Source organism: Carassius auratus, unplaced genomic scaffold (assembly GCF_003368295.1).
Source record: "Carassius auratus strain Wakin unplaced genomic scaffold, ASM336829v1 scaf_tig00216461, whole genome shotgun sequence".
Lineage (NCBI taxonomy): Eukaryota > Metazoa > Chordata > Actinopteri > Cypriniformes > Cyprinidae > Carassius > Carassius auratus.
Genome location: NW_020528584.1, coordinates 320,971 through 338,318, shown reverse-complemented (window position 1 = coordinate 338,318; position 17,348 = coordinate 320,971). Strand labels below are relative to the sequence as shown.

At 39.2% G+C, this 17,348-nt stretch overlaps 1 protein-coding gene across 6 annotated transcripts in view; it reads right to left on the bottom strand.

The window, feature by feature from the left end:
* The window catches only part of fndc3a (fibronectin type III domain containing 3A), a 78,378-nt gene that overhangs the window by 33,154 nt on the left and 27,876 nt on the right, over positions 1-17,348 (bottom strand). For 3 of the 6 annotated variants that reach the window (XM_026263262.1, XM_026263261.1, XM_026263260.1), the window contains one exon: positions 10,674-10,749. In XM_026263262.1, the coding sequence (XP_026119047.1) occupies positions 10,674-10,749 (76 nt within the window). Of the gene's footprint in view, positions 1-10,673; positions 10,750-14,142; positions 14,362-14,694; positions 15,654-17,348 lie in introns of those variants that run through there. The other 3 variants (XM_026263264.1, XM_026263263.1, XM_026263259.1) reach the window with 3 other exon arrangements.

Sequence of the window (17,348 nt, the reverse complement as noted above, 5' to 3'; positions counted from 1 at the left end):
TCTGAGAATAAACAGCCGTTAAAGGGGTCATAGTATGCCCATTTTCCACAAGTTGATATAATTCTTCAGGGTCTTAATGAAAAGTCTGTAACAGTTTGGTTAAAATTTCTCAACGGTAGTGTAAAAAACACCTTTTTTTTACTCTGTCAAAAACAGCTCTTTTCAGAGAACACAGTTTTATAGCACTTTCCTTTAAATGTCAATGAGCTCTGCTGACCCCGCCCCTCTCTTTTGAGCTGCTCTCTGAGGGACTGTTTACTTTAGCTGCATTCATCGTGAATCTAGCTAATTAGCACATTATTAGGAAAGGTGTTTTGCAAAGATTCATTAAAAATAAACCTTACACTCACTTCTTCTGTAGGTGAAGCTTGATCACGAATTATTTGCGCAAACAGACACATTTCAATCGCTTAAGAGTCATTCTTGTCTACATCTGCTCCAGCGGTGAAACAATGGCGGACTGATGACCGCTCACTCAGGGCACGTCTAAGGTAAGACACCAATCCAGTCTGTGCTGAAACACTGTGGGTGGATTTTTATCATTTTAGGGTGGTTGTGTACTCACACTGCCAACACACATTTCAGTTCAAACAACATGTAAGTGCATTTAGCATAATATGGCCCCTTTAAATAATCTCTCTCAGACACAAACACAACCGAGAACTGACAAGTTTAAATATACTGTAAACTATCACTCAGCAACTCTGAAACAGTTTGTGGACTAGCTAATACGAAAGCCAACATAGAGATCTGCTCACTAGAGCTGACAGCAAACACAAACCAATGAACCTTTGCGGGTCCAAACACTCTAGTGAAATCCAACAGATGAACAGGAAAACTAGGCTACAACCTGACAGACATGTCACTTGAGGTGTTCAAGTTGTAAACAATCTCATCCTCAGCTGATATCCAGACACACAGTCCCAATGCAACTCTCCGTTTCTTAGTTCTAGAATCGAATCTTGAAAGAATGTACAAAGTAAACAATGTAGTGGTCTTCCTTAAATAATCAGTAGGGCATGTCCAACTGGGAAGAGACCAAAGTGGAGAACCAGGACATGGGGAAGGTATTATATCTCTTCTGGCCAGGGAATGCCTTGATATTGCCTAGGAAGAGCTGGAGGAATTGGCTAGGGAAAATGACATATTGGTGCCCTTACTCAGTCTGCTGCCACCACAACACACAGTTAAACCTACATAAAGGATTAGGGTTAGGGTGAGCTATAAGCTTGAGGAACTGATAAAACCTGTTCTGGTGGTCACCCAGTTGCGGTTTTGTTTGTTGAGAGTAGGTGTTCCTTCTTGAACTTAATCATATCAAGCAGCAGATCACCTTTCTAACCTGAAAATGAATTATTTCTAATTCTGCGTTAATACAACATTCAAATGGCAACCAATATATACATGGCACCATTGGTGCAACCCAGTGAAATCACAAAGGGAAAAATAAAAATAGAACAAACTTGCCCAAGCTTGTCATTGTTTGGATACACAGGTAGCCCTGACCCAAACTTATGCCACTGGTGATTTAACAGCTGGACGCTCAAGCAAACTTTGCAGACTGCAGTTCTAGTTGTTGCCACTTGTGTTGCAGAAATTACACTGCCAGAGAATGCTTGTAATTAATAGATGCCAATCTGGGACGTTCTTCTTAGAGCGGTTCATGTCTTTAGACCGGAATTGTGAATTTCTATGGCAACACTATTAACAACAAAATTAATCTGTGTAATTTAAGTAATCAACAGACAAACCACAATACAACAAGTAATGTTTATTATGGAAATGCTTTATTAATAAACAGTTTATTTAGCAGGACAAAAAAATTTTCAACTATTTGTTAGCTGAATTAAACTGCATTGTATTATTTTCACAATATTATTGCATTATTACGGCATTAACAATAGCCATTTATTAAAATTAAATGTAAAATGTTAAATATTTCCACATGAAGTCGCAGTGGTCAAGTGGTACAAGTTGTAATACGTTTTAAAAAAAAATCCTAAAACACTTGGAATGTGTCCATATTGTCTGGGTCTAATTACAATGGACCCGGAAATAATCAAATCAAACACAGATCCATCAACCCCTTGTCTGGGCTAATTGCCAATACAAAACGTTAACCCAGGTCTAAAATGGCATTACTGATTATCTGTAGCCTAATTAATCGTAAGTAATTTTCTTTAGGAGTAATGAAGGCTCTATTCTCTTAACACTTTGTCACTGGTTGAGAGGGTCCTACAATTCGTAGACTAGAGAGTTGCTAGTGCTGTCTGATATCATTTAAAGTAGATGATATACAGTTTGGGCAAATAGATAGAAGCAGGACTCGAACTGATTGGGGGGATCCGAAAAAAAAAAAAAAGGCAAAAAGTATCCCGTTGGTAAAACCACTCATTACCAATTACCATCATCTTTAGATTAATAATTTGTGTTATGCAAAATTTATCGTGAGAATGAAAAGTTTAAATTCTCTATGATAATATAAATAGCGGCAACTGTCCAATCAGAACTTGGTACTGTAACAAGCTACTCACAAACGGAAGCAAATTTTTGTAATTTTTCGCAAAACTGTTCAAGTGCAACTTTTGAAGTGCTTTAAAAAGAAAATAACAGAAGTTATGATTTTCCCTGGTTTATAATTTAAAGACATTACCCGACATTATGTTATTGTGCTGTATGTGTTACTGTGAGGGATTGAGAGACTAATATTATCGAGTCACAGACTTTGCATTGTTGACTCCAAAAGCATTCACTGTTTAATGATGCCTGTTAGAATACCTTTAAAATTCAAGCAATGAAAGGAAAAAAAATACCTATGTATGAGCTTTTACGTTTTTATATTTATTGCACAAGCAATGTACTTTTCTAAATATCAGCATGTGTGCGAGCACAAAAGCTTAAAAATAATAGTTCATTTAATGAGGCTAATTTTTCATTAAAACCTTTTTAAAAATTACATAAATGTTGTAATCATTATGTAAAATTAGCTACAGGAACACCCCGCCTCACCCTGCCAAAAAAGAAAATGACCACACCACCCCCTTGTATTTTTTTACAATTCAATGACTGGATACAAGGATTACCAAAAAAATACTATTTATGCTTACACAATACTAATTTAATGACCAAAACCCTACTCTGAAGTACGCAGCAATTTAACAAGGAGTCTATTCTTGTTTTTGAAAGCTAAATATTTTATTTGCATCCTGTACAGTGGCATAACAAGCACCCCGTCACGCCCCGACAGACTGAGTGACGTCCGTCTACATGCACGGAGGGAGGAAAAGACCACAGCGATGTTTATGGAACACGCAAGAAACTCGATTTGGCTAACCTCCCTCTGTCTCCACTTGTGATGCTTCAAAGAATAACGCGATGGAGAAAGAGAGGATGGGGGAAGTCAAGCTCACTGGGATAATATGCTTTCTTCCTCATTCCTAGGACTGTATTCAATGGGGTATGATAATTCCCTTGTCTAATTTCTAAAGCCCACACAGATTTATCAGTACACAGAGTTTGTGTTTACTGCCCCAGTTAAACAAAGACAACATGGCATGCAGAGGTGTACATGCATGTAAGATATAAAATAAGCATACTGAATAAGCTTGTTGAACCCTGCACCCATATAATTGTTGAGGGATTATCAACACATAAACCAAAAAGCTTTTGGATCTTTCTCCAAATCTCTCATCCTATCTCTCTCTCCCTCCTTCCCTAAAGGCTGTGGCAAGTGGGATGAGTCATCGACTCATTCATTCCAAAAACTATGGGCTGCAGTTTCAGTGAATGAAGCATGTGCAGGAGAAACCGAGAGTGAATTCATAAATATATATTACAATATTTCTGCAAAGACCCCACATACACAGATGCATCAGGTTCATTCATGAATCAGTAGAACCCCTCATAAATCCAACGTTACATAAATTATACATGTTAATATTGGCCAAAACCAGTTTAAAGTTACAATGAAACAGGAGTGGCAGCAGACCATGAAATGAAAATTCACATTTGTCTACAAAATGTTATTGATCTTATTGTGAACAACATAATATTTTTTTTTTTTTTTTGGACCACATTATTATTTTTTTATTATTATTATTTAAATCTTCAAGTGAAACAGTTCTCAATGGTGCGTATGCCAGACTTCATTTAATCTGCATAAACCCAATGATTTATTTTACAGAAACCCCACCCCTTTCTTACAAATGACTGAAACCTTGCATTCAGATCTACCTCCATCCAATCTTCAACCGATGTTTAGAACCAAGTTCCTGGCCAAGGTTTTATTTTTTTTATTATTTTTCTCAATAATCCACTTCACTCAGATGAACATTACAATATGGTTTGTAGCTGCTTATGTTTCAACTTTAATAATTTGAATTAGTAAGTTGTATCAGCCTGAGCATCATACATAAATCTTTTGCTGTCTGATTTACACCTGACACATGTAGTCCATCACACTACAGGTCTCAACCACATGAAACACAATATCGCTGTGATTCATTGTGAACAAATATAGTGTTTGTCTTGTTTTCTGAAAAAAAAAAAAAGTTTTATTACACAGCTCTCTGAGGTACTTGATTCTGACTGGTCATTTGCAGCATTCTCTGTGGTCATATATTTGTATATTATGGCCATATATATAATTAGCTGCTGTTCCAGGCTACTCATTTTCCGATGTGATACATTTAGGTGTTGTATCACTCCAGGGTGCTTTTAATTGCATAGAATAATTTAAACACAAATGAATTCAAATTCAATCAATTTATACATGGGTGCATCCCTAGTGCATCAATCTGTGCGTAAAACAGTTCTTTAGTGCCAACCTAAAGGTAAACAATCATTTTGTTTAGTCTCAAAAGAGCCTGAAATGAAGACTAACATGTTATTTGATGTTAACCTATAGGCAAACAATGGTACAGTTTAGCCTCAAATGAGATATTTTGCTTTTTTATGTTTTGTGGTAGAGAAGAGCTCTACACACAATTAAATACTTATGGAATAAAGCCACACAGTGTATCCACACATGGTGACATTAGTAAGGGCTGAATAGAATGGGTCACAGTACTGAGAGCTCACCACTGGCTTCAGTCGCAATCCGGGCTGCTCCGGTGAGTGAGTTACTCCTTATAAATACACCCACACAAATGTCCACTCACAGGGAATGTTCCTAACCACACACACATAAATGCAGTATAATGCCTTCCAAAACACATAACACAGAGGACGTCTGTGCCAACGCACACATCAGACAGCAGACACAACCATAAACAGCTCTACCACATAGTCTGTTCGAATTATTTCATTTTTAGATGTTAAAATATAGTCTTAGTGGCTACACAACCCAGCTGTACACAATGGAAGCCAATTTACGCTACATCATGCTTTGGTAAATCATTCTTAATTCTGATAAAGAATTAATTGATTAATCATTACTTCTGAAGTTAATCATGAGATACCAAGTCATAAATATGACAAAGTCAAAAATATTATAATAATGAATGTCACCATTTACTATGTACCTTACATGTGCAATGACAATTAAGTTGAATCTAATCTATTACAAAATTATAATTATATACATAATTACAATTACACAAAAAGCCACCAATTATGTCAATTGAAATTATGAGTCACTAATCATAATAATGAAATGAAAGTCAATATTATGACATAATCACAATTAAGAAATATGCCGCTATAATGAAAAATCTAAATCGACATAAGTTGAAGTTGACAAAAAGTCAGTTATGATAACTGATAATTAAGACAAAACATCACACTTTTTAACTATGGCTTTTATCATCTCATAATTTGGAATTTTGTCCATTTCATCTTTTTATCTCATAATTATTAGTATGCCAACATTTAAACTTATGATTTACGAAAGCAAGACTGGACTGATGATATCTGATTGTAATATCAAAAAAGGTTCTAAAGGTAAAGGTTTTTAGTACGATGGTAGGTTTATGATGACGCACAAGCATACGGTGAGTCAACAGTAAAGTGTGTGATGTCACCTGGAGTACGTGATCAGCACTTTGTCGTCTGAATGTCGGAATGGAAAACACACCAAGTGCCAGATGTGGATCATTGCAAACAGCATCACAGGTAAAGTAAGCACTCATGATGATAGATGAAGAGGATAACGAAACATTAAAGAAGTGGAGGAAACAATGCTACAGTGCTGTGTGGGGATTTTTCTAACACCTACAATGCTACAGTGCTGTGTGAGGATTTTTCTCTGCGGTTAATAAAGTGTTCCAGGTGGCTGTTAAACAACTGCTTACTGGCACAAACCAAAAGAGTCTCCATTAGATTCTGCTGCCAGTCATGCTAAACCCCTCTGAATTTAGAAAACCCTTTATTTGTCTTAAGCTGCCTTTCCACTGTCTCTTACAAATGACCATCGACCAGTGACAGTCAATCTTTTCCAATGGAGAGTAGCGCGGGAGCTGCGTGGAGTTCCGGTCATACATGTACTGTATGCGTATGCAGAAAATTCAGATCCGATTTGCTGTGGATGCATTGAAATATTTGAACTTCTGCGGCTAGACAATATGCGACTTCCCGACTGAATTTGATGTATTCTATCAAAAACTATGAGTGTATCGTTAGAACTGCCAATATTTTGTTCACTTTACTATTATTCTTTAAATACTTTTTCTGTAAAATGGTGCTTTAAAATAATTATGTCAAAAAAAAATATTTTATAATTATTAAATCATTATTTGCAATGATTAGACCCATAAAACCTACTGTTTTTCATTTTGGGGGTCATTTGCTTTTTGACGATACATTCATACTTCAATTATATGCAGTAAAATAATTCATTTTACCATGGTGAATATGCCGAGGTAACCATTGCTTCACGCCCAGTTTGAAAGTTCAGTGTGACTGCCACTAGGGGTAGAAATCCGACAATCGTGTCCGAATGTCGTGTGCAGTGGAAATGCAGCTTAAGTGCCAAATAAACACCCCTGGATGAGTCCTCTGCACAAACTGAATTTTGTAGTAACCTGGAACTAACCACAGAGGAGAACTAGCCCACCGACTAAGCCTTGTTTCTACCAAGGTTTTATTTATTTTTATCCATTTCTGTCACCTGTGGAGTTTTGGTTCCTTATCACTGTCACCTTTGGCTTGCCTAGCTGGGGACACAATTGTCACAATTGATTTCCAATGCACGATACAGTATACCAGTAAGAAAGCCACACTCAGAAACACTTCCCGAGTAAATTCTGAATATATAACAAATCATAGCCAACATTCTTTTAAAGTACACAGAGAGTCCTAAAAGTGTGAGAACATGTCAATTGAATACTGAAATGCACTCTTGGTGTAAGAGTGAGCTTACTGAACATTTGAACAAACAGCCAAACAAATGCATGTTTGTTCTTTGAAATACAATCAAACGTTACTTCAGCAAGTAAACCGTTTAAGAAGTGCTGCATGTTGCCCAAATTTCATGCTTGGAAACATTAATGAAAGAAGATAGGTGGTGAAGAAAACTATTGTTACAACACTGTTGTCCGTAAGTTCAGATGTAAGTAGCTAGTAACTGGAAACTCCTGGCCAACATCCTACATGAGTAATCAAGAGACAAATCAACAAAATGGCATTTACAGACTGAAACACCAATATCCACATCTGGGGTGGCAAACATTCAAATAAACTTTAGGGCAGTGATGTTAATGGGCTGTGTTAACAAGTTTCACCCCTCTGATGTCATTCTCTACCACAGCCCACACCCAGCAGTCTGAGATATCTTAAATAACATTCACTCTTCCCATCTTAAGGCTGCTGCTTCGTATTAAACAGTCCGTTATGAAGCTCCATAGTGCGTGTGTGGCATAAACGTACTTCCAGCTACTGAAAACGCATGCATGAATTCAGAAATAGAACAAACGACCATCTGGGCCAACAAAGATATCAGGAAGAGAGGGACAAACCAGTTCCCTCTGGTTTATCCTGTGGATTTTAGCATTACCTCTAACTCACTCTAAGGTTATGGGTTAAACACACACACACACACACAAACACACACACACTTCCCTCGGCTTTCACAAAGGTGAGTCATCACTCCATTCACGTCACTGACAGACAACGGCTTCCAGTGACAGACCAGCACACAGCAGCCCCACTCGCCCTAACGCTACTCTTCCTCATCAACTCAACTTGAATTAAGATGTATATATTTTAGAAGAGGTCAAAGTTATAGCGTTTCTTTTAACAGCACAAACCAGCACAAATCGAGCACAAACGAACGATACCAGTTTGGAGAGATTTGGATAGCATTTGGTGGAGACTGAGTGACGTCACTGCCCGGAATTGTTTTTCTTATTTCTAAGAAGGGGAAATATATTTGACGTTCATTTCAACAGCACAAACCAGCACAAATCAAGCACAAATGAATGACACCAGTTTTGTGTGCAAACTAGGATGGAGAGTGACGTCCATCGCTATACTTCCACTGACTTACCTTTTCACAACTATCTTAACTTTGGGTATGTAAAATCATTCAGCTGAATCCCATGAGCGCAAAATCATGACTAATGTTGATCTAGATTGATGTGAAAGTTGCATGAATTCCAATATAACATGGTTCAGACTGCGTTCACATTGCAAACATCTGTATAGGATTAAGTACCCCATATTGAAGTGGCACAAACTGGAACGGAAAAGATCAGATTTCATGTGCTTTGTACTGTTCACACTGTCATGAGGAATACAGATCTGAGTCACATGTTAGAAAAAAATAAATAAATAAAACAAGGGGGCCAAGGTCCAAACTCCATAATTTCGCCAAATCATGTGGGAAAACGCTGAGTAGTGTGGCATTTCTGCAGTAATATTCATTTGGATTGGATGATGTGTCACTCCTTGATAGGTGACAAGCTAACAAAGTGCTAGTAGAAGAGGCATCCACAGGTCCACTTGGATCCAAAAACCCGAGGTCCGACCTGAGACCTGACTGACAAGTAGCTCGGGCACGGGTCGGATTAGGTAGTAGTGTAGGCTAATTTCACTTTCATATTAAGTGAGGAACGCAAATAGAAAAGGAACATACGTTTGTAACCTTGCAAACAGAAATAATCTTATAGATATGAGAGATCCATCAGGAAAATCCACTTGCTTAATTATGCTGCCTGTTCATATAGGGCTTTTTGTGTGTGTGTGTGTGCAGAAGCCTTTTGCCAGAGATCAGGTTGAAGACAACACTAGTGAATTCATGAATTATTAGCTATCGATTTTTTTTTTTTTTTTTTTTTTTTTTATCAAAATATCACGTTTATTTTTCAAATCCACTGGTCAAATTTGAAAACCAAGCTCAGAAATAACTTGTTTCCATCAGACAGGTAGCCTAATAATAAACTGAACAAATGTAAAATAAATCAATGCAATGGAGAAGTGACCAAATCAGTCAGCGGGACACTGGGATTTTTCATGACTGACTGTGAGGCTGCAGCCTGTACACAAGTCAATGCCATTTACGTTCAGGTCCAGTTCGAAATGAAATGCCATCGGGTCGGGTCAGACTCGGGTTGGGTTTTTCTTTTTAAAAATTTATTTATTTATGCACATCAGGTTTGGGTAATAAGTGATTTGGGTCAGGAAAATATTTTATGACCTGAGAAGACCTCTAGGAATGATGCCCTTAGGTTTTCAGAAAAATTGGCTACCATTTCCAATTGGGTTTTCAGTTAAATGCTAAAGCTGGATGATAACATCAATCTCATTTTAACGCAGCCAACTGCTTACTTTAACAAGTTCATATCCTTGCCAAGCTAATCAGGCTTTACCGCATACAATGAGCTGGATGCTATTGTTTTTATAATCAATAGCTTCCCAAGGCACAGTAATCTTTCAATTACAGTCACGCTCCACTTCTTCCTATTGCAGAAACTGCCAATCAGGGAGGTTGGCAGTTCGTAGTGTGTTTGCACCATCCCACACAATGGCTGCAGACAAAAAACGTTCTCTGTAAGCTAAGGGGGTGTAAGCATCTCATTGCAACCCTGCCGAGACCCACCAAACACTAGCTGACTGTTGTGACTGAGCTTCCAACACATACGGCAATTAGACCCAACACTGAATGGCTCTCTTAGTGAATGAGGATGTGTTGATTCAGACTAAGATCTGCTAGGAGTCATGAAGTCGTCATGTGGAAAGTGAGTTCAGTGGATGGATTCTACAGTAGTTCAGTAAAATATTTATTTTACATTCAGGACATTGACCCAACCAGGAATGCTGCGACAAGTTTCCTGAATCAAGTACTTTTGGTTTTGTACTCAACGAAAATAGAAAATTCAAGTTGTATTACAAATGTATATAAACTCTAGATTAAAAAGGAAAATCACACCATAGTTCACAGTTTAGAAGGGCATTTAAGGAAACTGGGTGTTACTTACGACCGTTTAAAAAGAAAAAATGGTACCCTCGAGTATCTGGGAACAAGGAGACTCAAATATCTCCAATCAAATAAAATAATTTACAGGTGTTAATCAGCACTTTAACAGCAGACAATTACAGGGTAAGTCTCAGAGTGGTAATTACAATCATCTGAGCTCATGATTTGGCAAAAATTAACTGCCACTTGCTCATAGACTAATGCAATAACTGTTTAATTAAACAGTAATTCTTCTTAATACAAGAGAAACTTAAAAACTTACCTGTGATACACTGAATCTGACCATCATCTCGTTGGATCGTGAAGGCCTCTCCTGGGTTTACCTGCACCAAGATTACCTGAAGAAAGCAAGAAAGATGCTGTTAGAAGAAACCAGTCTATTCAGACCACCTCAACTCCAAAACTTAGCTCAACACATCCCCTTATTTATTTATTCATTTATTTATAAAAATGAACTGCTTGGATGAAAGACAACACTGCACTGAATAAAGATAAAATATAGTGACTTGAATGGCTCAAGCTGTGAGGGCTCTGTGAATAAAATTAAAGACTAAACTTCCTTCTGCCCTTATCTTAACCTAACGTCAGCACTGTGCTCCACGTGGCTCAGTTTTATTCCAGGCTAATGTGTCTAACGTAAAATTGGCCATCATTCAGCCAGGCATAAACATGCTTCTATTACCCTCATTTTCTCATGGCTATACATAACTGACACACAAACAGATTTAAACATACTGTACACATCCACTTCTGAGGGCAGCAGAACATGGAAACATTATTTACTGCAATGACAAAAATGCTCCGATTCCAAGAAAAAAGAAAGGGAAATAACAGGAAAAAACATTGCAGGTGGCAATGTGCTGCAAACTAAAGGTTTTACTTTTTTGTTGGTGGTGCTGTTGTTTTTTAAACAATACCAAATATGAAAGTTTCTGTTTCCTACGAGATCTGAGAATCGATAGAAATGTCATCAAAATGGATTTGTCATTGTCTTTGAGGCACTCTAAACTCAGTTTTCTGATCAATGACTGTGGCTCAGGGGAATCATGTGTGAATCTGACACAGCTGAATCAGAAACAGCACAACCATTTTAATTCATAGTTTAAGCAATATTATCCACTCATGAACAGCACAAATATATTCCAAAAGGAAAGTGAAGATTTAAATAATGAACAAAAACAAATTCACAATCTTTGGAACTCTTTCATAACATTCAAGAATATTGATGACAATAAAACGATAAAAACAGAAATAACAAAACCTGGGGCTGGGCTCTTTGGACTTAAGCAACTACATTGTAACTTCTATAAATATCCTAACAACATGAAATCCACACACCAGCAACACCTTAAAGGTACAATTTGTAAGGTAATTTGCAGTAAAATATCCAAAAACCACTCTACTAGTGTTATATATTTTGTCCAGCTGATTACTAACAGTATCTCCAATGTTTTCAACTACTTGTAAATCATGAGAAAATTCCCATTTTAAACAGTGACACAGGGCAGTGCAGTCGTCTGTCAATGATGTTAGTTACCCTTTGTTAGTTAGATGTTATTACCGCCTTTACCGACGTAGAAACCACATGACAACCATGTCGTGGACAAATGCGGAAGTAGTGTCTAGCGTCAAGCAAACCACTAGCTTGCTTCAAGCAGTTCCTTATTTACTTCTTGCACGTTTTATGGTGGATTGTGTTACTTATTTATATACATAATTACTGTTTACCGCTGGTTCTGTCGACAAAGACAGCTCCCGTTAACGTAAGTGTACGGGCCAACCAAACGACCCAAGAAGAGTTTGGGACAAGAGGAGAGAGAGAGCGATGATCAATATCGGTGTTGCATTTTTAGATGGAGAGAGCTTCGCGACAAACTTCAACTGGAAAGAGATGCCGATCTCGCTTGTGTTTTACTCGACAGCTGAGTTGTTTTGATTCGTATCTTTACAGAAAATGTATCCTATTATAACGATCAACAAGATTAGTGTTATGGGGCATACACTCCAAACGCGGGGCAGCGTTTTTATTGCTTGTTGCCACTAGTCTGTACTGTAAGCACAACTTGTTGCTGCTCGGTAACTTTAATGTTATTGGTAGACAGCATGTTTGGATATATCTTTAAATAATGAGATCACAGATGATACAAATTGTGAGTAAAAAAAAAATATTGACCTAATTTGACTAGTATTTAGTTTTATTTTTGCAAAAAAAAAAAAAAAAAAGGAACATTCTGCAGTTGGAGAATGTTGTCGCTACAACTCAGTTCAATAATTAATCACATGAACACACTGACAATCTACAAATTAAATTCACACACAGGGCTGGACGATAAAGTCTAAATTTATATCACGATATACTTCTTCATTTAGGTCGATACGATATAATTCCGATAACACATATATGAACACTATTTTTAAAAAGCCAAATAGTAATATTGCTGAAAATTTTGCTTTGATCACAGCAATAAATTACATAGATTTATTCATATTGAAAAGTTATTTTAAATAAAATTCTTAGAGAATTCTTTAAAAAAATACATAAGAATAAAAATCTTACTGTTCAAAAACATTTGACTGGTAGTAGGTATGCTGATTATTCTTATAGATTGAATAAATATATTTATTTTTGTTCAAAAATGAATAGCTCAATCGTTGTGCTATATTTTTGAGTCTTGAACTTCTCTTTTCAAATGACAGGCCTCTACAATACCACAAAAAAAGTAAGGGCAAAGCAGGACTCCACCGCTCAATAGACAGGATGCAAGTCTCAGACATTAGATTACAAGCATGAATGATGAAGAAGCGGAAAGGACAACATCACTGGATGTGACGTCCAAACCCACGTCACTCGCATGGGTCTGAAATGAGATGGAGAGGCAGGTTCAGTGCTCATCAGAGTACCACTTGTTCCATGAAATCGCTCTGAGTCAGTCTTCCACTGAGCTTTTGTTAAAGCACTATTGATGACACATCTGTCTCAGAGATCTGTCTTTGGTTAAAGGTCTCAATGTTCGTGCCTTCCTCATGAAAGGATATGGAATGGGGTGAGTCACTTCAAAGGTGTGGATAAACCATAATAAATGTCATACCAAGACTTACAAATGCACTCTGATATTAGTCAACAGGTAGAATAAACACAAGGAAAATGCAGAGTCCTAAAACTGTCATAGTGACATTCAAAAACAGTGAAAACAACATTGTTGAAAGCAAAAAGAGAAAATCATTTTTCAGGAATTCTGGCATACAGATCATTAAAGAGTTAGAGCATTTTGTTTCATCGGCATCAGTTTTAAGTTGTTATAAATGTCTTCTCAAAAGAGTTGAACTCTTGGAGAGAGAGAAAAAAAGAAGAAAAAAAAAAAAAACGGCACAAAACCATTGTAAATAGCATGTCATGCCAAGACCAACAGGAACATGTGGCTCTCGCCTCAGCCGAGGGTTAAGAACTGACAGTCCTTCCGGAGGTAAAAACATAACTGAACTGAACGAAAGGACCTCAACCCCAGCCTCAAATCAACAGTGCCCAGCTTTTGTGCACCTCATTCTTATCTAAAAGCCAACAACAGCAGTCTTTAAAACAATGAGGAAAAAAAAGTCTAACCAGAAGAGAATATTTATCTACTCAATAGAGACAAACACAACACAGATTAATTTCAGCCTCTCAGCCTAACCTAAAAAAAAAGTGTACAGCTCAAAGAAAATAAATTTGGCAGAAAGTGCTATTTATTTACCTCAGACTTGTGGTGGAAGTCACAGTTATAGTGCCTGAACTCCCACGGCTTGGGGCTCCAACTGCGGGTCTCCCCTAATACAGCCATCCTCTGTACTTCCGTCTCACTCTCTGTTCCCATTCATGAGTGCCACTGAGACACACCAGCTATTCCTTGACTGCTGCACACACACACACACGAGTGTGTTCTCGCTTGACCACAAGCGCAGCGACAAAGAGTGATGCGTGAGCAACAGCGCAGGCAACGATGGGGGTGGCTGAGGGAGGTTTTATTGAATTAGGTTCAAGCAGCTACATACTGTTGCGTTCACGTGTGTGTGTGTATATGTGGGCTCACAATTACTCGTTCCGCTCTGCCTTGCTCACTCCTTTGTCTAAAAACACAGCTGGTAATTCTTATTCCCCACTCTTTCTGATACAAGTCTAATATATACTGCATTACTGACACATTCTTCATGACCCTTTCCTACGCCAGCATGCAGTTTTAGACAAAGCAATGTGTGTTTACACACACACACATGTAAAAATAATAAAATGCTGAATCTTCACTTACTGTAGCACGCATCTCCCTCTCATCCAGCCAAAGCTGCTTCAACAGGCTGGCCGATATTTAAAGGTATCTGGTACCCTCCCCTGTGCTCCGGGGGTCCAAGCCACCCTTCTCTGGCTTCACCCAGTGCTCATGAGACTGGAAGGTCTGGGCAGTGTGCTCGAAACATGGGGGCCTGTGTGAACTCTTCACCCTCTAAAGCAAAGCCCCGGTGAGAGGAAGGGATAGAGGTCTTGCCTAAGTGCGCTAGCTGGAAGCCGTTCACAAGATATCAGGAGCAAAGCCCATGTTTGCGCTCTCCCTTTCTCTTTTTTTTAATCTCTCCTCCTGCTCTCTCTGCAGTAGATAGATGACTCTCCCTCTTCTCTCTCTTTCTGGCTCCAACTCTGCCTCGCCACCACCGCCAGTCTCCACGGCAACCCCTTCAACAAATAAGCCCTGACGATGTCCGCAGCACGCCACCAATGAGGAGGACAGCTAAACGCCCGTGTTATGCTCACAGGGGGAGGAGGAGAACGAAAAGAAGCGAGGGAGGAAGGCCATAGACGAGTGGACGCAATTGTTCTTTCCTTCGTGGGTCTGTAATTCTCCCCTCTCCCTCTATACCATACTGGCATTGACTCGTGACTGTACTGTGGCGAGCGTATGTGTGTGAAAGCGAGTGACTATTGATGTCGTCCAGACTTTACAACACAAATACTGGAATGGCATGGATCCAGTAATTAAAAACAAGGACGGGGGTCCTCAAGTTATCCGTGTCGCCTTTGTTCTGTGTTTTGCTCTGGTGACGACAATAGTGATGAGGCACAGAGCAACACGCACTCATTCACCGACAGACACTCACACACATCCTCCATCCCCCTCTAGAAAGAATCTGTCATTTTTCTATTCTCCATTCACAGAGCGACGCTGCTGCTATTAATACCATGATCGATGCACAGGGAAATTAAGTTGAGGTAATGCAACAGCTTCTTTGGCTTGGAGGAGCACCTCAGCCCTAAACTATTAAATCAGTGTGATCGGTGGAGGAGACAGCGTGGAAAGAGAGGTGTGATGGGTAGCCACATAAATAGTAGTGACACCCCTGGATAATATGAACCTACTGGTTTCCTTCTGAAAAAGGTAAATGAAACTTGTCCTATATAATCTTGAATACAGAAGGGAGGTAAAAGAAGATTCAAGTTTCTCTGACATTTCAAGCCATGAAAAACAGTACTTAGACTAGAACTTCCTCTTATGATGGGAATGCCCAAAGGCAGCTTGCAGTGTTTTATTAGGGCTGAGTATCACTCAAAAAATTTTAATATCGATACAGATACCTTGACTTCAATATCAAGTTCCTGAATGATCATTTTTTCAATACCAATTTTATGAAATCAATTCTAACAAGATAATATTACCTAATTATTTTTCAGCTTGTTGATGTTTGTACAGACTCAAAAGCTCATCTCCTGAGCCACTGCACAAAGGAACAAAATGCAACCAACACAGTGAATTAGTGCAAATATTCTGAAGCTCTGTTAGGTTACTTTTACACTAGTAATGTCACGCTGCCAGTCTTTGTTTTCCTGGGTGTTCCCTAATGAGCTCACTTCCCCTTAGGCACTTCACCATAGGCACTTTAATTCCGCTAGTCTGGTTGTGTCTTCACAGTAATTGCACTCCAATTAGAATCGCACAGGTGTTGACAATACTCTGTCATTAGTTTCCCTATATAGAGCTGTCTTTCTCTGTTGTCTTCATGGAGTCCTTACCCTATGTGTCTCATGCTCTCGTTCCCCCAGACTTCCTCTACCTTCTCGTTCTTCCGAGTTCCCCGTTTCATCCGGTTCCCTTTTTGTTTGGTTTGTCTCTCAAGACAGTTTTATTTTGTATTTACCTGTTTGTGCAATAAAACTTACCTGCTATTGGATCTTACCCTTTCCTTGTGTTTTTCCCTTAACCCAACCGTGACAGAAGGACTCCATCATGCCTAGATCCAGCGGTGTGAGATTTCGAATCTGTTCCCCAGCCACCATGGAGGAACGGAGGAGGAGATTCCGGAACTTAACCACCCTTCATCAAAAGGGAAGCGAGGTGGGTGGCCTGGCGCAATTGTTTTGGACTTTGGCAGTCGGGTTAGGTTACAATGATGCAGCACTTAAAGATTTGTTTAATAATTGCCTGGATGATCCTTTACCTCAATGGGAGATGAAGGGGTTAGAGATCCTGGACTTTTGGGGGTTTACCAAATACCTGCACCATCGTGCTCAGTGGGATGCAACAACCACACCAGAAGTTCCAGACAAGACTGCCACCTGCCCAGCGCCACCGCACAAGATGGCCGCCAGCCCAGCGCCACAGCACAAGATGGCCGCCAGCCCAGCGCCACAGCACAAGATGGCCGCCAGCCCAGCGCCACAGCACAAGATGGCCGCCAGCCTAACACCACAGCACAGGATTGTCGCCAGCCCAGAGCCACAGCTTAAGATGGACGACTCAACGCCTGAGTCTCCAGACAAGGTGCCGCCGACTCGCCATCGTGGAGGACGGAGGAGGAGGAGACAGGCGTCGACCGTCCCTCAAGGCCTGGAGAAAGTCCCAGAGGCCGAGGCTGTTCCCGAGGCGGAGCCCGATGCAGTTCCCGAGGCGGAGCCCGATGCAGTTCCCGAGGCGGA